Source organism: Coturnix japonica, chromosome 3 (genome assembly GCF_054131305.1).
Source record: "Coturnix japonica strain WE chromosome 3, WE-NBRP24, whole genome shotgun sequence".
In the NCBI taxonomy this organism is placed as follows: Eukaryota; Metazoa; Chordata; class Aves; order Galliformes; family Phasianidae; genus Coturnix; species Coturnix japonica.
The window spans coordinates 93357794-93380258 of NC_140665.1; the positions used below are offsets into that span (position 1 = coordinate 93357794).

At 35.6% G+C, this 22465-nt stretch overlaps 1 protein-coding gene across 4 annotated transcripts in view; it reads right to left on the minus strand.

Annotated features, from left to right (window-relative positions):
- Nucleotides 1–22465, minus strand: part of NBAS (NBAS subunit of NRZ tethering complex) — a 148489-nt gene that overhangs the window by 73440 nt on the left and 52584 nt on the right. For 3 of the 4 annotated variants that reach the window (XR_014944252.1, XM_015859432.3, XM_015859433.3), the window contains exons 32-40: nucleotides 22329–22442; nucleotides 18511–18624; nucleotides 16779–16936; nucleotides 15864–15962; nucleotides 13892–14059; nucleotides 13213–13326; nucleotides 12497–12620; nucleotides 8189–8265; nucleotides 7557–7694 (exon numbers count right to left, since the gene is read on the minus strand). Coding sequence is in view for 3 of the 4 variants with exons in the window: in XM_015859432.3 (XP_015714918.2) it covers nucleotides 7557–7694; nucleotides 8189–8265; nucleotides 12497–12620; nucleotides 13213–13326; nucleotides 13892–14059; nucleotides 15864–15962; nucleotides 16779–16936; nucleotides 18511–18624; nucleotides 22329–22442 (1106 nt within the window). In the remaining variant the exon portion in view is untranslated. The remainder of the gene's footprint in view (nucleotides 1–7556; nucleotides 7695–8188; nucleotides 8266–12496; nucleotides 12621–13212; nucleotides 13327–13891; nucleotides 14060–15863; nucleotides 15963–16778; nucleotides 16937–18510; nucleotides 18625–22328; nucleotides 22443–22465) is intronic. The other variant, XM_085542189.1, reaches the window with a different exon arrangement.

Consider the following 22465-nt stretch of genomic DNA (forward strand, 5'->3'; position numbering starts at 1 on the left):
CTCTCTTCCACATTTTCTACTTATGCTTTAAAGGAACACCGTAAGGTTATTTAATCAACTTAACTATTTGCATGCTAATGCTTTCACCAAATAGTACCTACGAAAAGGTAATAGGCCTGTCAAGACTGCTTTTTTTTAATCAAAGTGAACTATGTCTTTTCACTATTTTTTCTTATCTAAACATCTTTCAGATCATTTCAACATCAAGTTGCAACAAAAATAAAAATACTGAATCAAAGAGCACTCTGTGATACAGTAGCACAAAAACAAATAACAGTTTTCACTCCATATGTACAGCTTTGCACATTTATGTATGTGTAAAGCAAAACAGCGCAACACACTTCTCAAACTAAGAGATGAAAGTGCAAAATCTAAAAGCTGTTAACGTATACAGTCAAACTAAAGAAAACACAGAAGTTTTTGTTGTTCTTTTATTGCAATCCCTTATTGTGTTAAACTCTTCTCCACCAGAAATCTTTCAATCAAGAGTCTATCAAGTCTTTCAATCAAGTCCCCTTCCACCCTTTACAAGACTTATAGCTCAACTTTCAGATTATGTGTAAATAAATCAAGAGAAATTTCACAGCCTGTTATTTCCCATAACTGAGATCTGCTATGAAGTTTTTTTCTGCTTTTTTTAATTCCATGGAAACAAACTTTCCCAAGTTGCAGTTTCTTTCAACTTACTCGAGTAGTGCTGTTTTTCTTCTATCAAATGTCAACTCTTTCTGTTTTAAAATGCTTTGTTAAATAATGTTGCTTGTACAGCAATTATTAGGCATTCAACACAACCTCTCAGAGAAAACAAAGAGGGAGAGTGCTCAGCAGTATCAAACTGCGAAGGAACTTGCAATTTTAAGTATTCATTCTTGAACATTCTTACATTTTATTTAAACATATTTTTAAAGCAATGAGCAAGAATATTTCTATATTTATTAGATACCTAGTTCAATTAGATATGATGTATTGGGCTTATGTGGCAAGGTTTAGGTAGCAGGGGGCTGCAGTTGTGGCCTCTGTGAGCAGAGCCCAGCACTGCCCCACTACAGATCAGAGCCTGCTCCAGCTGTTCCAACATGGACCAGCCCACCTGAGAAGAACTGAGCCACAAGCAATGCTGGTTATGCTGAGAGAATAGATTTATGAAAGGAAAAAAAGTGCTGTGAAAAAGCAGCTGGGAGAGAGGAGCACGAAAATTTAAGAGAAACAGTTCTATAGATACCAAAGTTGTTTTGGAGTAGTGCTTGGAGAGCTGCACTCTGTAACAAGCCCACGTGGGATCAGACTGGGAAGGACAGAATCCGTGGGAAGGACCCATGTACAGCAGAGGCAGAGACAAAGCATTATGGACTGACTCAGCATTCTGAGGATGCATAGTAGAGAACAACATGGCAGTGCTTAGCTATCTACTGGTGTTAAAACATCACAGATATTTGTTCTAACAAACACTAACACAAAGATCATCATAGCTGTGATTCCAACATTCAAAGAAACCTTGGCAGTTTTTAAATGAAAAGGTGCCATAGTAACCAGCTAGTAACAGCAGCTGGCCAGAAACAAAATTAGCAAAACTGGCAAAAGCACAGTTATTGCAGTATTCATAGGGTTCACAAATTCTCCTTCTTAAATTTTTAACAGGTATGTCTTAAAAAGCAAACATCAAAAAATACATGCACTGGAGCAATTTACATACATGCAAATGAACTTTGAAAGGCAAGACAGGTAAAAAGTTGTACTTGACTTCTTTCTAATGACAACTACTAAAAAATTCTCTGCTATAATGCTCTCTGTTGGCTTTCCATATTCTCTGGATACTTAACAATTGTGCCTAGATGTCCAAACCCCAGAACTCCTCCAGTGTGGCCATACATATGAATACAGCTCAATCAGGATAGGTGTTTTACATATGAATACAGAAGCAAATACACAGTTTTCAATGAAGCCCCTAGAGCTGAGCTGAACAACTACATCCTTAACTTGTGAGGCTTTAGTGGAATTGCCAGAAGAAATTTCCACCATGAAGGATCAACCAGTACATTCTACTGATCAGTTGGACTTGTGCTATGATAGGTGCTGTAATGCAAACCTATCCAGCAAAGACTTTGCTTAGGAACTAAAAATAGAAAGAAAAAAAGGTTAAAAAAAAGCACCCATCCGTTCAGCATAGACCTATTTTAATACCAAGCTGTTCGATGCAATTTACTCAGCACAGACCAGAAGACACTACACTAGCTGTTACCATTGAGCCTCAACCAGGCAACAGGGAGCACCTGACCAGATGTTTTAAAGCAGCATTATGTTGTCACATGCTGGGAGTCACATCTGCATGCCATCAAGGTGTTACAAAATAAACACCATGTCCTTTTCTTTTTGTAAAAAGGATTAAGTATTTTGATCTTGGAATTTCTTCACAGTGATCCCTAAAATAATCTGCAACTATCCCATGGTTTTGGGTTTGGCTTTTTTGCTTTTCCTTTCCCCTTTACAATGCTTCATTCAGCCATACACATTAGAAAAACAATGTGAATGTGTGAAAATTTTGGGAAAAAAATGATAATAGAAAGACAGTTTTAGCATAAGTGCATCATTAATATAATTAGATCATTATACTTCGCCTGTTTAGTTATTTTGAAAGTGGCAATCTTTCAAACTGCTTTAAAAAGAAGCATTATTCTTTTGGTTTTGTTTTTAATGTAAATGATCTACAGATTGTTATACAGAAATGACAGGAACACTGATGAAAAAAGATGCCAAGATCACCTAGGCTAATCTGCTCATAATCACTACAAATATGTAACCGTTCTGGACCTCTCTGGATTAATGCAATGATCAAAAGGGAATGATCAAAAGCAGCAGCCACAGTGAGCCACGGGACTCCAAAAGGAAAGACAGAATGTGTCAGTTGTGCTGAATCCTTGTAGTACTAGATTTGTTTCAAAACAGTTTACATTATCTGAAGAAAAAGATCATGCTACAGAGGAATAAATACAACAAGCAAAACTAAGAGATGATGTACATGAGCAAAACAAGAGACACCAGAGGGCAAGGTGCAAAATTCCTGCTACACACAAAGATGCACTCTGATCAGAATCCTGCCTCTGGTTGCTGCCTGTCTGCTATGTTTCTAAGAAAACCGCACCACTGCAAAGCACTGCTATTTTAAGAAGGAGAGGAGAATCCTCCCTAATCTTCCAAGCAATTGCCACCAATACCTGCAGCAAGAAAAACACTGAATGTGCTATAAATCTGATGAAAACAAATTAAAAAGAAGAAAAAAAAAAAGGAAAAAGTCACTTTTTTTTTTTTCCTAAACAGTGAAGCTCAAAGGAAAAATAAAAACACACAGGAAAGAAATAGTTTATATTTGCCTGCTTGCTCAAGACGTAAAACACATCCCATGATAGGATGTCTATGATTATGAATTAAATCAATGACATTTGTCCTCAACCAAGCCTGCCACCCTGTGAATCAAGAATACATAATTTTAACCAGAGTGCCATGTTATTAATTAGCTAGAATCAAAGAATGGCCTGGGTTGAAAAGGACCACAATGATCATCTAGTTTCAATCCCACTGCCATGGGCAGGGTTGCCAACAATCAGACCAGGTTGTCCAGAGCCACATCCAGCCTGGCCTTGAATGCCTCTAGGGATAGGGCATCCACAACTTCCTTGGGTAACATGTTCCAGTGTGTCACTACCCTCTGTGTGAAAAACTTCCTCCTAATATCTAACCTAAACCTGCCTTGTCTCAGTTTAAAACCTTTCCTAATTGTCCTATTGCTGTCACCCCTCCTAAACAGCCATTCCCTCACCTGTTTAAATGCTCTTGTCAAGAACTGAAAAGTATTTGAGTACAATGAGGTCTCCCCGAAGCCTTCTCTTTTCCAAACTAAACAAGCCCAGTTCCCTCAACCCTATTTTTTAATATGGGGTGGCCTGTTTTTCATACCATGGCTGAATATTAGAATACCTTCTATAAGCCACAAGATGCATCCGAATAAAGTAGCATAATTGGTCCATAGTTGGACTAAGCAGTACACAAAAGCCATCAAAAGAAACCACATTCTCCAAGTTATTTTTGACTCTATCTTCAAAGGTAGCATAACTGTAGGCTAGAATTATCAGGGGAAAAAAAAAAATACTTTTCTTTAAGTTCTTTATCTATGTCAAAATGAGATCATACAGACAAACAAGATAACTGCAGAACTGGTAGGCAACATAATATAAATACCTCTACATCACTGTAATTATTGTTTTCTATTTCCACTGGATGCATGTTAAGGTAAAATCCTAGCAGATGAAATCAGACCACAGAAGTACCGCAAGATCTTATAAGAGCCAGCAGCAGGCAAAGCAATGACAACAAATTGGTTTTCAAGTTCAAATGCAATCCCTAAGTTAAATCAACAGTTTCTTATACAAAAGCTAGTACAGCTGCAGATGGAAAAGAAAAAAAAAAAATCAAGAGGCTGTGGTTGGTAATAAAATATAAAAATAATGTTTAAAGTTGTCAAGGCAGTTGCCTTCACAGTTATGTTAAATCACTTATGTCTGAAGAGTTCAACAAATTGCTCCAGTGCTGTTTTAAATGCTTTTTTTTGCTTTGTTTTCAATCAGCTCTTCCAGCAAGAGAGAGGAATAATCTGTCCCAAGAGAAAATGTTTTGATAGTTTCTTTTCTCTCACGTTCTCTTTCAAACTCCTTTTTATTGGGTAGGATATTGACAAGTCAAGCTCAAGTAAAAAAACCTCATCTTGTCATTTCATCTGAACACTGCTTAAGTGGAACTAACACATGATAAATGCAAGGTTAAAATGTCAGATGAGAGAATATCCATAAAAATGGAAAATTACTATATAGTTTTGAGTGAAGTGCCTACTAAATTCACATTGCATAATCAATTTCCCATTTGCAGACAGTTTTATTCTTACTAAATAACATCTCAATTTTGGCAATTATATCAATCTTTTGTCCATCTCCCTTTTCTCTAAAAAAAAAAAATCATTGTGTTTAGTTTCAGAATAAAATACATTATGGATGTTCTTTTTGAAAATGTCTTACCTCTTACTGTATAAGGCAGTTGCTTTAGCAATATATACACCATAGGATAAAAATACATTCCTAGGGTAAAACTTCAGTACAGCATGACACTGTTTTAGTTTCTTCCATATAACACGATATTCTTTTAATTTGTAGATTCTTGATTACGTACATACAAATATTTCCATTTTACTAATTTAAAGCTAAGAGGCAGAACAAAGCATTCATTTTTCTCAATTAATTTCTCTGCAATCACCTTCTTTTACTGTGGTATTTTCCTGAAATGCTTCTTAGGCTAAAAAAAATATCCCAGCCAAACCAACATTTATCCTCAACTCTCAAAGAAGAGAAAACAAAAAAAAAACAAAAAAAAAAACAAAAAAAAAAACCAACAAAACAACAACAACAACAAAAACAGAGATAGAAAAGCTAACTTACTCAAGAATTCAACCCTGTTTGTAACTTCAGCAAAGTTACTTACATAGAAAACATCTATGACTTACATTTTGGTTAATTATTTTGTGCTCTAAAACAAAAAGCCATAGAAAATTTCAATCAGGCTGGTTGAAAAAATTGTTCACAGCTCTACATTAACTTGCGAATAATAAAGTTCTACCACACTGGAAGTAGAAAATGATGACTCTGTTCACTCAAACACCTTTTTAGCTGTGTTCACCTGCTCGTCATAATTCTCGAAAGACTCTTAAAAAATCAAATAAATTTTGAAAAAGCTGGTTTTTTAATGCAAACTGGAAAAAATATAACTTCACCTGAAGAAGAAAATAACACGGGAGATAAAGCCAACCAACTATTCAAAGACCATTTCAAAACGCTATTGGTCACCTTTATACTCTTTCCCAGAGAGAAACAAAACCATTTGTAAGAAATACAACAACAGTTAACCCAACTAACTCTTTTGCATGCAAATCTATAAATAAGTCTCCAGAGAAACAAGCAAGAACTCAAACTTCTGCCAAAATGCAAGGCAAAAGGGAATAAAATAGGGAAAGGTAAGAGAATAAATATTTTAAAAATTTCTGCTAAGCTTATCTTTCCCCATCTTCTATTGCACAATTCTCCTTCCTCTCTGAGATTTAGCAGTACTTGTCAGAACTGTTGCTTGGTGCTCCAAGAAAAAACCTAGCCTCCCACATCAATCAGTAAAATACTCTTCGCCCAAACCACTGAAACAATTCAGTATTAAATTATTAACATGGGAACAAGAACATAATAAATCAGTTAACCTTAGGGTAATTAATTTTTTTTCACTACTTTTTAGAGAAAACAGATCTCCATACACATGTATTCTGGTCACTTTTTATCAGGAAAGGACAACTGAGAAGAAAAACTGTTAACAGAAATTAAATTATCCAGTGAATTTCATTCTCAGCTCTACATCTTTTCATCATGAGTGGGAAGGAGTGAACAGACAATCAGAAGAGTATGTTGGAAGGAATGCTAAACTGAACTTCATATGCAGTCTATGACATCATGAGGTTACAGACACAGTGGGACAGCTCAAATGACCAGAGTGCTACAATGGGCAGAAACAGCATCTTCACAAAAGGCAGAGAATAAAGCTATATTTAATAAAGCTGCTTAAATGCAGGGAGCCTTTCTGTAGAAAGACTGATAGAGAAACATATATGGGTCATGATTAGAGGGAATCTAAAAAAACAGAAAGCAACATTGTAGTAGATTAAGTGTTACAGACCACTTGAAAGAGAAAAGATTAACAAAATCCTTCAGAGAACTGTCAAATCAAGAATCTTGGTTCCTATGGAAAACTCTCTCTAAAATCTGCTGGAAAGGTAACAAGGCAGAATAAAACAATCCTGGTTTCTGAAGTGTCAGGTACAGAAGAAGAAAAATCACTGCAGAACGTCCATTACATATCAGACCTTGATGCTGGGACCAAAACACAGGAATTTTGAAGGAATAAAGGAATGCTAACAACAAGATAAAGATGCTGGACTTTAGGATGATAGACATTGCTTTTAAAGGCAGCCTTCCTCTCATACAATTCCACCTGTCAGCTTTCTAAAATCACTGTAGAGTGGAAGGTGAGCTGGATCAACTTAAAATTACAGAATAATTCAGAGACAACTCTCAAAATGCACATGCAGAAAGCAGGTGCAGAAGCAGCTTTATTCAGACATGGTGACTCCTTACTAACTGCTAACTAAGCTCAAAAAAGAAAAAGAGATACAAAAAAAGGAAGGATATTTGCATTACTGTTCAGTCTTTATAAGCAACAATGAACACGGCTAGTGGTACTACCTATTAATGGCACGTGAAATGGTGATTCAGGAACAGACAATATACTCTTCCAGAATTTTTTTCAGTGTTTGTTTCTTCCAGCACTGTGGAAGAAACATTATGCATAACTTAGCAAGCTGCTCACAGTGCAAGTCAGATCGGTTCCTTAACAGGCTTAACTCATGTAACTGGCTATTTAAATAGCTTTAATGCTGCACATAAATGAATATGGTTTTCAGAAGGAAAAGTACTAACCCTGTAGAGAGGGTGGCACTTGTCCTTGAAGCATGGTGCCAAACGAGCATAGATCTGCAGGCTATAGTAATAACTTGCCAGCTGGAGAGATATCGCAGAATGCAATTGCTTTTCAAAGCATTTGTTGGCATCTACCACCTAGAAGAAAGAAAGCATTAATTTAGATGAAAGAATTAGCAAGTGCACAATGTTAAATGCACAAACTTTCTAAAAGCTCCTTGTTGTGATTTAGAAAAAACTCTGAGTATGTTTTTCTGGCACAGAAATAAATCAACAGCTTTCCCATGCTACACAAAGATAATTCTATATTACTACGTTTTTCTCTCCTTGCACAAACACCTAACCAAAATGCCAAACTATGGCTTTGCTTATTCTATACCATAAAGTTACATTTCTTAACTACATTGCAAACATGTCACCTCATCGGTGCCATGCTCATAACCTGGTCCAACAGCATTTGTGCACACAGAGTTACCTTTAAATGCACCCATCCAAAACATTTTATTATTATTATTATTATTATTTTTAATTTGAATTCAAAGACAAATTTTAAAGCTCAAAGGAAATTACATTTTCTTCAGGAATTATGAAGTCCTTTGAAAATCATACACTTAAAATCAGTATCAACATACCTGTGGCAGTGCAAGTAGATAGGCAAGAGCCAGGGTCATATCATTTGGTAAAGCATCACTTGCCAATTGTAACAGAACTGCAGTATAAATGGAAGGAAAATAATGCTTGGATTAGTGACCCATCCAGCCTTGACAGTTAGCAGATAAAATGGTTTTAGCTTAACTTTATTTTCTTAGATACTAGCTTGAAGCACTTTATACGTACTTAATTAAATACAAATCAATGCAATTCAGAAACAGATAATATGTAATTAAACTGCAGCACAGCTTTACCTTGACTTCCCAACAAACTGTTCCATGCATAAAACAAACAAGAATGAGACAGCCAGGTAACAGATGGTAAACATAGTTACTGAAAGATCATCTGTACTTATATTTACTATATAGTAAATGTTTCTTGTAAAGTCAAGGCACAAACACAATGTTGCAAATGGTCCAAGATACCAACTAGGGGAATGGCACAAAATGTCTTCTATTCAAGCATGAGCTCAAATTCACTTACAACTGAACACAATACGACACATCAAAAATGTTCACCTTAAAATAAAAAAAAAAATAAAAATAAACAAGTGACATCATTTTTTAAAATAAGAAATACTAAAACAAAAAGAATGTCTGAGGAAATTCCCCGAACCTTTATAGTGAGAAACAAGTGGATTTGGATTAAACACATTACAAAGAGTAGCTAAAAAAATCACTTGACTAAATCACAGACAACCATACTTAAAACACATTATTCAACTAAGAAGTTACCAATAAGCTACAGTTAAATCTAAGCTTTGGACAATCATGCCAATGGAAAGGTATCACTGACTACAATTAGGTCTATTAGTAAACAGCATACAGATAATTAAAAGATAAGTTTCCTTAATTAAGTAGTAGCGTTTATTTTTAACAAATCCTAAAGGTAAGTTTAGAGGGTAGCTAAGAAAAATTAACAGACCAAGAAAACTGGAGATATGGGAGAACTAAGATCTTAAGTAGACACCATAATTCTTACATCTGTTTTTCCCTTCTGCTTTTTCCATTAGGGAAAGCGCAAAAACAAAACAAAATCTCCTGCATCTAAAACAAATTTAGAGTACAGAAAACAGGAACAACTCTCAGAACCTCTCTCACACAGACACGAAACCCCCTTGACAATAACCTCCTAGGCTCCTGCCACATATCGGAAACAGAAGTTTAAGCACAAAGACATAGTAGAAATGAATACAAACAACGATACTTTTTCTAATTGCAGTGACTGTGATCATAAAAATCATACTTCTAATAAAACTGACAAGAAATTATCTGCTATATCCTGTTATATCCCACATTATAAATCCCCAGCTTCCTTTTTGTTTAAAAATAGAAACTGTTATATTTTCCTTTATACAAGGGAACAAAGGTGGCACAGATACAGTGAAAGTGCCCTAGATTTGATGATTAATAACAGGCTTGCTCCTTTATGCATATTTTCTTTTGTACCAAAGTGAAGTGTCACTGTGGTTACTACAACAGATTCAGCAATTACAAAATAATGATGTTGATGATACACTTAATATTCCCTACTCCCAAAACTGCATATAAGCTATTAATTCCAGAAGGAACTTCAAAAATCTAAGGCAACATGAGCATACTGGGGGAAAAAAAAATATATTTGTTTATTTTTGGTGATTCCAGTCAGGAGAACCTCTCTTTCAGCAACTCAGCTCTTTGCTTATTTTAAGAATGTCTCAAATATCTATATTCCCATACTGCATAAACTACTCTTAATGGTTGCTGGCAGGAAGCACTTTTATTTTATGCACACTGTTTCCCCTGAAAGAATTCTCTATTCCAACGAACACAAATGTCTGAATGATCAACTGTAATTTTCAGATTACCACTAACTTGCCATTGGACTGAAGTGGATCTACATGCTGGCCCCCAGACAGATACAACAAGCAGATTTCTACGTGACAGGTATTCACTGAGGTTGTCTGGATGGTAACATATCAGCTACTGCAAATACAAAGCTGTTCATCAAATTCTATGCTTCCAATAGCTTTTACCATTAGTTTCTTGCTGCTGACAGCTTGTTTCTACTACATCCAAAATAACCTGGATACTGTTCAAGCAAACATAGTAGAACTCAGGCAAAATCTAATGACAAAATCCCTATAAATTAGTTTGCAACATAGATATTTTGTACTGTAAGCTAAAGCTAAGTTACTTCTATACAAACTTATTTCCACTAAAGCAAAAAAAAACAAAACCTGCAAGCAGAAAAAAAAACCCACCTCTGCTCTGACCTCTTTTCCCTTTCTCAGGAGAATTCATGACCAAAAAGCTTCATGGGTACACAATAAACACTGCATTCTCTTCCAACTTTAGATCCACAACAAGACAACTGCCCAGCTAGCAAATATTTATCATCACTCTCCAGACAACAGTCACAACATAGCACCATAGCCAGTATACGATTTCATTCACACTCTTGCACGAAGCTCAACAAAAAGGTTCCCAGTTACCACGATGTACTTAAAAGCAGAAACTAGAAACTACTACTGTTGTCATCACTTCTGAGAAAGAACACAGTCTGCATTGAATAAATACATACATACATATTTCTGGGGAGGCTCGTGATATATAAGCAGGATGACCTGGCACACATCTTCACAAAACTTATGAAGACTTAAAATCATTCAGACCACTGCCAAATTTGAAGTTCACCAAAGGGATTAAACATAACAGGACAAGCAAAATAGGCAGGACAAAGAGCAATAAACAAAGTGCCAACAAACATGTAAAAATATTTTCATTGTATTTTTTTTGGAAGGAAAAGTAAGGAAGAAAATGTGACAAATGTAATTTACCAACACCTAGGAAGTGTCACCTTGTCCAATATTTATTTTGTTTTTTGAAAAATGCAAGTCATCAATTCACCTATTCAAGATATAAAGTTTAGCACTAATGTGTGTATTCAATATATTGTAAGAATCACACAAGTTCTCCAAGTGACCACTGAGTCCTTCAGTAGAGACAGCTGTAGCACAACTCGCACTGCCAAGGTTTCATTTTTACATGGTAAAAACCACAAACTGCCATGAAGTGCAGCACAGTATCAGTGCTGGTTTTCTTACTACTGAGCCAATCCCTGTTTCTATCATCAGCTACAATGAAAAAAAGGCTAACCTGGGTGTCTGTTAGTTACATATCCTATTCATATAATACATGCCTATTCAAAACTGATTTTGTGCATACTGGCAAAACACACACTGCCTTTCTCTACAAATTCACTTACAAAGATAAGCTGACAGATAACTCTTCCTCTAATTAAAGGAAAAGATTTGTTTTATGTTTTCTCTATCTTTTCTGACACGCTTTCTTCTCCACTCCCTTTAAAACAGAGGCATCATATCTAGAAGTACACATTGTTTCAGAATTTTAGGATATGAGACAATCAGTACAGACTTAAAACTATTTTTTAGTTGGAAGAATCTGAAAGGAACAGAACGTGAATACATCCTCATTTATATTCGTGATTGTTGACCTTATGTCACAGAAGTTATTATTACACTCAAACTGTAGCAGTTATCTGTGGAAATAACACATATCTGAAATTAGAGTACTGTATATGCTGGTTTTCACTGAGCAGTTGAAATAAAACTGCATGGATTATGAAGCAAGTTTCACTTTAAACTTTTTTCATCCTGTAAGTGATGTAATACACTCACTTTTCATGGCAGAACTTCTCATGAAGTAAAATGTAAAAGAGGTTCCTTCCTTCAAAAGACACTAACAGTAAATATTTAAACATTTCATTTCTTAAACTAGCAGGAGATTGCCAAAAGGAATATCAAACAACTGAAAAAGTTTTGTTTTGCTTTTGAAAAGTGGAACTATTTCAACTAACATGTTACTGAGTATAACCTATGAAATTCAGAAATTCCCAAGAAGACAAAAAGTTCTATTGCTTTCAGAAACTGAAGGTGAGCAGTTACATACCAAATAAAATACTGCAATGATCCTGCAATAAGAACTGCTCTTTAAACAATAGCACAAGATCTGAACAAATAGAGATATTAACTGTGTGTTGTAAATTTCCTTTTAAATATATGTAGTTTGCAGTATTACAAACTATCTATTAATATATCTATATATGACAAATTATCTATTAAGACTACTTATCAACCCAAGAAGTTAAACTAGAATAATCTTTACAAATTATCAAGACAGCACTGAAAGCATTATGTATTATTCTTCACATTTAAAGTCATCCAACGCTTCTGCTATACTTACTATATTATAGTAAGAACAAGAGTGAATACACACATATACGCATACCTTCTGTAGTTGGAAGAAGGTCTTTTGCTTCACTCCTCGTTTCTGTGAGTTTCTCTGTTCTCAACAATACTTCTGCAAAACTTTCCAAAGAATTGTTCTGGTACGTGCCATAGCTGATTTCAGACTAGAAGTAAAACATGGTAACTGATGCATGCACACTACACTCTGCAATTACAGTTATTGACCTCAGTACTTTCTTTTACTCTCATTTCTGTCTAGTTCTGGAATTTATCCACAGAATCGCAGATAATAGTTAAGGAAGGGACCATTTGGGATCATCTACTCCCAACACCTCTGCTTCAGACAGGGCTATCTAACACACTGCACAGTATCACATCGAGGCAGGTTTAGACTATCTCTAGAGAACCAGACTCCGCACTCTATCTGGGCAACCTGTTTCTATGCTGTCACCCCCCTGGCAATGTTTTTTTTTTTTCTTGTATGCAGATTAAACTTCCCGTGTCTGAGTTTCAGCCCCAGAATCTTGTCCTGCTGTCACACACAAAAGTCTAGCCCCACCCTGTTGATATCCACCCTTAAAGTATTTGTACACATTAATAAGATCCTCTTTCAGTCTTCTATTCTTCCTACTTCCATGCAAAACTTTAGATTCTTAAAAATCAAACAAATAATCAAAAATCCATATCATATCATTACTTAATTATAAGATCTAGGGAAGTATAAAAAAGATTCAGAATGCCGTAACTAAAACTTACTTCTGCAACATATGGGTCAGCAATTAGAGACTCATAAAATGGATGACAGCCTTGCTTTTCCACAGTGACATTTCCTCCCAGCCCACTTTTTAATACATCTCCAAGTTCTTGCCCCTGAGGGGGAAAAGAAAATGGTACAGCTCAGTTGTAAACAAAACCTTCTTGAAAAAACTGTAACTGCTTTTCAGAAGGGGAGCATCTGAAAATGTAAATATTCCAGAATTCAATGGGGAATAAGACAAACAACATCCTTCACAAAGCTTTTTTTGTTTGTTTTTTAAATCACACTCAAAAGTGACACTGCAGAAACTGGTATCAAGAATATTATAGAAAATCCACTCAAATAAGCAACACAGAAAAGCTGAAAAATAAACAGCTCTGAAGATAACTTAAGTATTTAAATTGTTGACTTCACTGTGCTTTATTCTCAAAGTTCTGAATTACAACCAAGTTTAAACCATGTCTTGCACTAAAAAAAAGCAAGTGAAAACCTAGGAAAAGGCAACACTTTCCAGCACACTATTGTTTCATTGGGATTTCTTTGCCAACAGTCCCTTGATGTCAGTAGTTAATTTATTAGTTTGAGGTCTTCAGCTGTCAGGCATTGACAAAGGAGCCCTCCTATACTAAGGTATACGTGAATATGTAAACATCTCAAGACATATCAGCAATCCCTTACGTGTAATGGCCGAAGATAAGTTAGTGATCTCTTCCACCACTGACCATCACTGACAGCATGCAGCATGGCTTTTGTAGTCATGGTCGTGTTAGACAACACCTTCATGGTTTTTGTTGTTGTCCAGTACAACAAATCAGCAGACTGGCTAGTGCAGATGTTGGTATCATCCTGCGAGCACATCCAACACACAATGATAAGTGTTAGACCCATGCTTTAGTTACAGCAATGACCTAATGCCAAAACACATTATAATTTACACACAGTACATTAATATGCTGTATTAATAACTTATTTTAACATTCATTAATTTAGGCAACAGCTGTTGTACGAAAAAAAAAGTTAAGAGTTTAAATCTGAATTCAGGTGCACAATCTGTAGTATGTTTTGCCTCTTATTCAGCTGTAATCCCATGTGCCCAGATACCAACTGTGCACAGTTCCAAAGTTTACCATGGCAATGTTTTAATTCATGTACTCAGCAATCTTTCCCTAATTGAGTACATCAAACATGCTGAAGTTAATCTTCAGTAATTCAAGCAATCTGATAGTAGAGACGATCTTATATTAATAAAGGTAGCATTTATTGAGTTCTCAGTAAAGTGTAAACACTCATCTCTGGAGAATGCAAAGAAGTATTAAGACTTCTAATTCTGCACTGAACACTTACAAGGTAGATAGAAATACAGTAAATCTAATAGCATGCAATGAAGAATAACAGATCTTAGCCTATTCTCAGCCTTAAGACATTTTTTGCAATATACACACATTCAAAGAATCTTAGAATGGATTAGGTTGGAAGGGACATTAAAAATCATCTAGTTTCAACACCGCTGCCATAGGCAACCATTAGATCAGGCTGCCCAGGGTCCCACCGAACCTGGCCATGAACACTTTGAGGGATGAGGCATTCACAGCTTCTTGGGGCAACCTGTGCCAGTGCCTCACAACCCTCTGAGCAAAGAACTTATTTCTAATGTCCAGCCTAACCTAAATTTCCCCTATTTTATTTTAAAGCAATTCCTCCTTATCCTATCACTATTAGTCCATGTAAAAAAGTTGCTCTCCCTCCTGCTTATGTGCTTCCTTAAGAGCTGGAAAGCCACAAAGAGGTCTCCTTATGTTTGCCTGCAAAACATCTCCGCTCAGTTTCAGTAGACTAGAATTAAAATCAACTCTTAATGTATGGGACAAAGAAAGTTTTTTTGCACCAGCTCTTTGTCATGTGAAGTATTTAACTGATATTCAAAACATCCATTTGGTTGATCCGTGCTAATTATTTCAGCCATGAAAGATTCAAGTCCACAGCATGCTTTACAAAGTTTACACATTAGTATATAAACACATAATTAGCATGGTAATGTAAAACATTGTCTCTAACACCACAATTGTCCAATACACGTACAAAATTAAGTCAGTTAAAATTAGAAATCTGAAAAGTAGAATAGAATGGTAAACTTTTCTATCCCTCTTTATTTTTCTGCCTTCCTTTATTTCCACTAACACTCAGAGTTTGATGCAACTTTTGATTTTGCACACAAGAACTATTAAACATGTAGTTTCTAAAAGAAATCATGTATCTCATGATACAGCAAAAAGAGAAAAAGTTTAACTGAAGATATTTTTGAATTAAATACATAGTACAGCCTTATTTTCAAGTGTTTTGCTTTGTAAGAGGAACAAGAAAAAAACCACAAACCAACTTTAATGTATTTTTTGTTAAGTTTTCTTGCACTTCCCTCTTGTCCCACCTCTAGGTTTATATTTTTTTTTCCTATGCTGCCTAGAAAGAAACAAGGCAAAACAAATAAATAAACACATCAGAACTTTTGAACTCATAACAATCAAAGAATAGAAATTAGCAGCCTCACTATATAACTATGTAACATGCAGATGCTGCTCACACTCGAACTCAGTTCTTCAGCATAATACAAAGCAAAATTGCTATTACTTTAAGAATTCTCTACAAAGATTACCTCTGTATCCTTACTCATCAGTGAAGAAGGTCCTGAAGTATTCACATCCTCACCTCCTTCTGAAGGAAGCAACCGGTAATTCACAGCCTGGTAGAGAATCTATGGAGACAGAATAATCTCTTACCAAACAAATAATTGAAATATAATATTTAAAACACTAATACCACAGGGGATACATGCTTTTATTTTTATATTGCACAGATATCAATTCTGACAAGATTCCATATGTGTTTAAGCTTATAACTGTAGTAGATACCTGCCCAAATAATATGAGCGCATGCAGAAGCAAGACTTCATTTCAAACACTCTGTGGGATTTCATTCTCCTATTACCCTGTTTCCAAAGTTGTAGTAAGTGCCTTCATGTTTCTTATATTTCTCATTCACGCAGCTATACAAGCAATTTTATCATGAAAAAGGATATGCACTTGCAATTGCCTTAATTAGTTTGTAATGTATCTACTGCTCCCCTCTCCCCCGTGTCTTCAGACAGAACATAAAACTTTTAAGATGGTTATATTATACAGAAACAAATCTATGAAAAAAAGTGTTTAATTAACTTTTATCTGGACATTTAATTAAATTACATTACAGTATATAAACAGGTGACAGAACCAGGATAACATTAGAAAAAGGATTTGGATGTACTTGCAGATAGAATGTTTAATCAGGCAATAAATTAATACGTTAGAAGAACTGAATAAGAACTTCTACCTGAGCAGGCATAATATAAACAGATTAAAGAAAAACGCTGAAATAACACAGTGAAAATAGAAAAAATGGAGTAGAACAGGTATAAACTTACTGTAATGGGGGTGGCAGACAGACAGACTGCAGGAAACAAAGCTGAGCAGAAGTTCCATTTCATACCTTAATACACATTTAACCGTATGAAAGAATTTTCAGAAAGACGTACCTGGGTTTGCAATGAACTGCTCACTCCCAACAATGCCTCTATAACACTTGGGGGACAGTGTGTCAAAGCAAAAGCCATGAGTTCCTGACGCATGCTCAAGTCATGGTAGCCTTCTGATTGCCCAAGCTGACTGCATACTTCCCAGCTTTTAGCATAACCTACGGGGGAGCACAAAACGTACTTCTGAGCAAGATTCTCAAGTGTATTCATTCTCACTGGATGAGATAAAGGAGGGTATGTGGTACTCCTGTCAACACAGCCTCTGAGAAAGGTACTGTAAAGGCTCCATCAGATTGATACAGTTCAGCTTCTGACTGACCAAACACACTGAAGACTCATTGCTACCATGCTGTAAATATCTTTACAACAGGAATCTGTAAGCCTACACACTACATTTTTACACTGGCAATAAGAAAAGAAGAATGTACTTCAGAGCATAACATTAAGTATAGTACAAGAATAGCACTCCTAATCGAGCAGCCATTTTAACAATGCTTAGAAGAGACCTCATGTGCTGACAAGCAGCAGTGAAAGTATAGAGAGCAGAACAAGAATAAACTTACTGGGATGGAGGACAGTGGATGGATAGACTTAAGGAAATAAAAAGAGAAGAAGCTCTCTTTAATACCTTGGTAAGAACTATCACCTGAAAAACTGGAATAACCTCAATTCATCTATTTCTTCACTCTCTCTCAAACTTGTGGCCAAAAAAAGAGCCAGAAGAACAAAGCCTGTATTCCTTACATACATATCCTTTACTTCCATTCATATCCTCACATATAAGAATTACATAAATAGCACATATGTATTAATTGACTTGATAGAAAGTCATCTGAAAGACTTGCACACAAGCCTACTTTAAAACCTCTATTAATCAAGGCCCTGTAATATTTTTTACGAAACAAAAGTCATCTCTTCCTACCAGGCTTTACAATAATATAAGCATATTTCATACAGAAAACTAAATTAAATATTCCTACCCAATCATCTAATAAAATTTTTTCTTAATTATTTCAAGCAATGTATAAGTGGGTTCGCAAAGAACTTTTGCAGCTGTGACAGCTTAAAAGGTAATTGAAATATGTTCCATAAATGATTTCATAGATAAATATAACTATGTATTAGTAATACTCAACGCATATGGACAAATACACATTAAACAGCAATACTGTTTCACATGGTGATTAACACAAACATAATCAGTGGGAGGTGCCCCTGCCTATAGCAGGGGCTTGGAACTAGATGATCTTAAAGGTCTCTTCCAACCTAAATCATTATGTTTCCATGATTCCATAACACCAAAGTAGAGCATTAGGAGGATTTAAACAACTTGACAAGAAAATAGGACTTTTTTTTTTTTTTTCCTTTTCTTGTTAAAAATAACATTGAAAATTCCATTATAAAAGGATTCCCTATTGGGATATACTTTTGAGCTTCTGACCCCAAAAGAAAAGGATTATCTAAATTACAACATACATTTTCATTTCAGAGACCTCAGTAGACCAAATTCTAAAAGACAATGTTGCACCAGAAGACACAGTGACTTATTTTGTAGATCTGTGGCATAAATGAAAGTTGTTACATTTCATGCCACACACCATGCACAGCTGACATGCTGACTTGCACAAAGTAGCTGGTTTTTTGTATGAAATGGATCAGTCTGAAGTAACACACTTCAGAGCGAGCTTTCCAACCACCATCACCCCATGACACCCTTGTTATTTTACTTCACCTGCAGTCATGAGTTCTTGGCAATGCATACTAGCTGCTTTGTAGTCCTGAAAACTGAGAGTTTGTTCCACTAAAAGGATTAAAACTTGACCCTTTCTTTCCATCTGATCATCGCCTGTAAGAAAAAAACGAATATTTTCGTCAGTTAGTTGGAAACAACAATCAACATAAGCTTCCCACTTTATTTCTTAAAGAGAGGTGTAAGCCACAACATGAGAAGGTTACCTTTTGGAATTATCTGTTTTCTTTTTGAAAACAAAACAGCAGATTAATATTTCTTCAAAAAGTTGTCTTCATAGTTGGTAAAGAAACTACACAACGCATTAAGTCTAGGTTAAGAAAATGTTTGGAAGTATATGCTGCCTTACTTATATGATGGCCAAAACAGACAGATTAAAATTGATTAAGGAGAAACACAAATCCAAACGTGAAATTCGTGTTTCAATTGTGATAGAAAAATTATTCTTATATTTAGAACTACATTTTTTTACATTAAACACAGCTCCTAATTTAAACTCCCACTCCATGTTGCCAAGGATTCATAAGATGCGGAAGACACAGATAATTAAAATTCCTGCCCTGCTAAATGTAGAGTACTTTCTCACATCACATGAAATTCATCTTGGTCACTAGATCGTCTGAACAATGTTATGTCTCTTCCCCAAAGGATGAGTCAAAAGTAACACTTCAGATATTACTGACATCTGATTGAAGTTTCATTAAGAATTTCAGCAGACTAACGTCTTGACCTCAATTTTAAAACATCAGCACTTGCACATTAAAATTTAATCAGACAACTAATCTCCCTTTCAAACCTCGATATAGGAAAAGATGTTATTTGTATTGACTATCACACTTAACCAGCTTTTTATTATTATTAAAGCTTTTTCTGTCCTATCTGGAGGAAACACAAGAGAATTTAAGAATCATTTATTCTCCTGATGCCAATTGTTATGGTCTCAAGCTAGCTCCACATCCATGCACTACATGAAAAGGTGACTAAATATACACAGGAAAAAAATATTCCCATACTACTCATTTTAATTTAGGACAGAGGAATGTCAAGAAACTGATTAAATGCGTGGATTTTTCAAAGCAAACTTCTTGGTCGCATCTCTCTCTTATTAAAAGTGATTTTAGGAAGTCAATACTGACAGTCACTTGAAAAGGGCATTGGCTTATGAAACTGTATTACTGCAACTTGTGAAATGCAAATATTTCAGAAGGTTAAACAAAGACAGTTCCAAAACCATTTAAAGAGTACATGTTCTTAAATTACATAGCTGTTATTTTTAATTCTAATTTGCAGAATCATCAACACAGGAAAAGCAAATTTGTTTTAAAGCTTTCTTGAAAGATAGGATGTGCATGAATGACATTCAGGGAAGAAAAAAGTTACTCTAATTATTGCACTCAATCAAGATTCCCCTGCTCCCAGCACGTTGCAACTAACACAGCTGGGAGAACACTTTAGCTTTCCATCATTCTCATCTTTTGGCCTCTTGCCCTATATACTGTCAATGCACGGTGTTGCAAATTAATCACTCCAAGGCTTTTTTATGTTGCAAATTTTTGCCCGATGGTCCCTAGGAACTACAAAATCTAGATGTGAACTGTCATTCTGAAAGCAAGGAATTGTAGTTGCCAGTCGCTTTCTGATTCCCACTACTTCACCTGGACAGCATTACTAATTATGAAGAGATGTAGAGCAACAGAAAAAGCAATAGAAATAATCGAACTACCATTATTCAGATTTCAGCTAAATAAAATAATCACCACTATTTATTACTATTTAAAAATCAGTGGGATTGGAGGAAAGAATGAAGGAACACTTTGAGCAAGGAACTGCCGCCTTCTCAACTGTGCTTGACTAGTCATACACTGACAAATTCCTCCTCCCCACCAATTTAGCTAACTTATTTTCATGCAGTAGATACGTCTCCGCATGTTTTACAAAAGCATAAGTATAAAATACACAGACTGTTTTCCTTCCAGTCTATAGCTATACCAGTCTATAGCTAATTTTTTTCATACGATCTCCATTTTTCTCTCATTTAATCTTCCGTTATCTTGATACATACAGTTGTTCTGTGGAATAACTGTGGGCTCCAACAGAAATGGTGAAGCCCCTGCAATACACAGCTCAAACCCTTTTTTATGCGGCTTTCATTGTCTCAGCAGTGCAGTCACTTCAAACATGACCCACTGCAGATTAGCAGCACAGTTTCTTCTATTCAGACATGAGGAAAAAAAAATCACTAGTTCAGCTTCACGGCTCCTCATCTTTATAAAAAGTGAAATCCACAAATCTGAGTTCTTCTTGCCATTTTGATAGAAATGCAAGATTTTTAATGCGTTCCAAAGACCACTAAAATGGCAGCATTATTTTGTTACAGTAGTTCTTCATTAAGTCAACATTACTGTGTACATCTAGACTCAAACAAAAGTTTTGAAACTGGAAAAAATATGTCACATTATTTCCCCTTTACTACTTGTAGACAGGTGTTCAGTTTCTTAGGACTAATGCTTCCTTATGTCATAAAAATACACTTTTATATTATAGGGGTTAGTCTGCTCAGTGAGATTTAGGTGTTTGAATCAGAAATTGTTGCAATAAAGAGCAATGTTTACTAGATCTCCTGATTTCTGACACATAAGATTATTTTGTTTTTTTTCTAACCACGGATTAAGAATGGACCATGCGACTTAGAACACTTCCAGTTCCCTAACTGTGCGCAGATTTGCTGGCAGTCATGCTGAGCACATTTGCCCTCCCTCACTTTGCCCATCTGTAAAATTCAGATAACACTTCTGTGTCTAATTTAGTGGAGGTAGTAATGTGAGGCTTAAGTAGAGTTTACTGTCATTAATCAAATAACTTAAAGCAATTAAGAAACTAGCTGATATATCATTACCTAAGCAGCATTTTGGAATTTATTTTCGTACTTATCAAAGCTATTACTTTCTTTCAGTGTTGCCCTCTAAAATAAACTATACTCAGAACACATCCTCCTAAATCTCCTTCATGATGACAACTAAATGCACTTTACCCTTGCCTGTATAGCAGATGCACTCTTTTTGAATTGGAATTAAAATATTGAGCTGAATATTGAGTTTTGAGTTGAAATTTAATTCACAGAATCATGGTATATTACACTAGATAAAACACATAGCCTCTCAGATACTGTGAATTAAATATAGAATCATAGGATAGTTTGGGTTGGAACAGACCTTTAAGATCATGTAGTTCCAGCCCCCTGCTATAGGCAGGCATACCCCCTCCAGACCAGGTTGCTCACAGCCCCATCCAGCCTGGCCTTGAATGCTTCCAAGGAGAAGCACCTACAGCCCATAGTTAGTTTTAGTGCACAAACAAGACACATACAGCATAAAGTCTGAATTTCAGCTGTTAGACAGACTTTTTTCCTCCAACTTAAACATGGATGTTATTAAATGGAGCTACCTTGATTGGCATACAGAGTAAGATTTGCTGGAAATTTAGTACTACCAAATGACTATTGAAAAAAAATATATTCTCATCCACAACTCCTCCAGTCTGAAATAAGCTTTCACTCAAAATCAAGACTAGACAAGACTGTTCTTATTTAAGGTACTAAAGGAAGGTCAGAAAAGCTGAAGATCAACTTGCATGTAAAATATTTCATCTAAATAGATTATTTCTTTCTGACCCACTGACTGCATTTACAGATGACATTTTGCAGACATCCTTGAACACACAATCCAACAATCAGCTCAGATGTCCTAGAGCATAACACAAATCTGTGTTTTATTGCGGTTCAGTGTCTTATAACAGCTTACCTGCAACCCTCAGTAAATTTGCAAGCCCCAGGAGCTTAGCAGACTGCTTATAGTTTGTTGGCAACTGAGAAAGACAGTCCTTGATGAGACCGAGCCGATCTGAACTCAAACGCACTGTTGGAAGAATAATGGGTGTT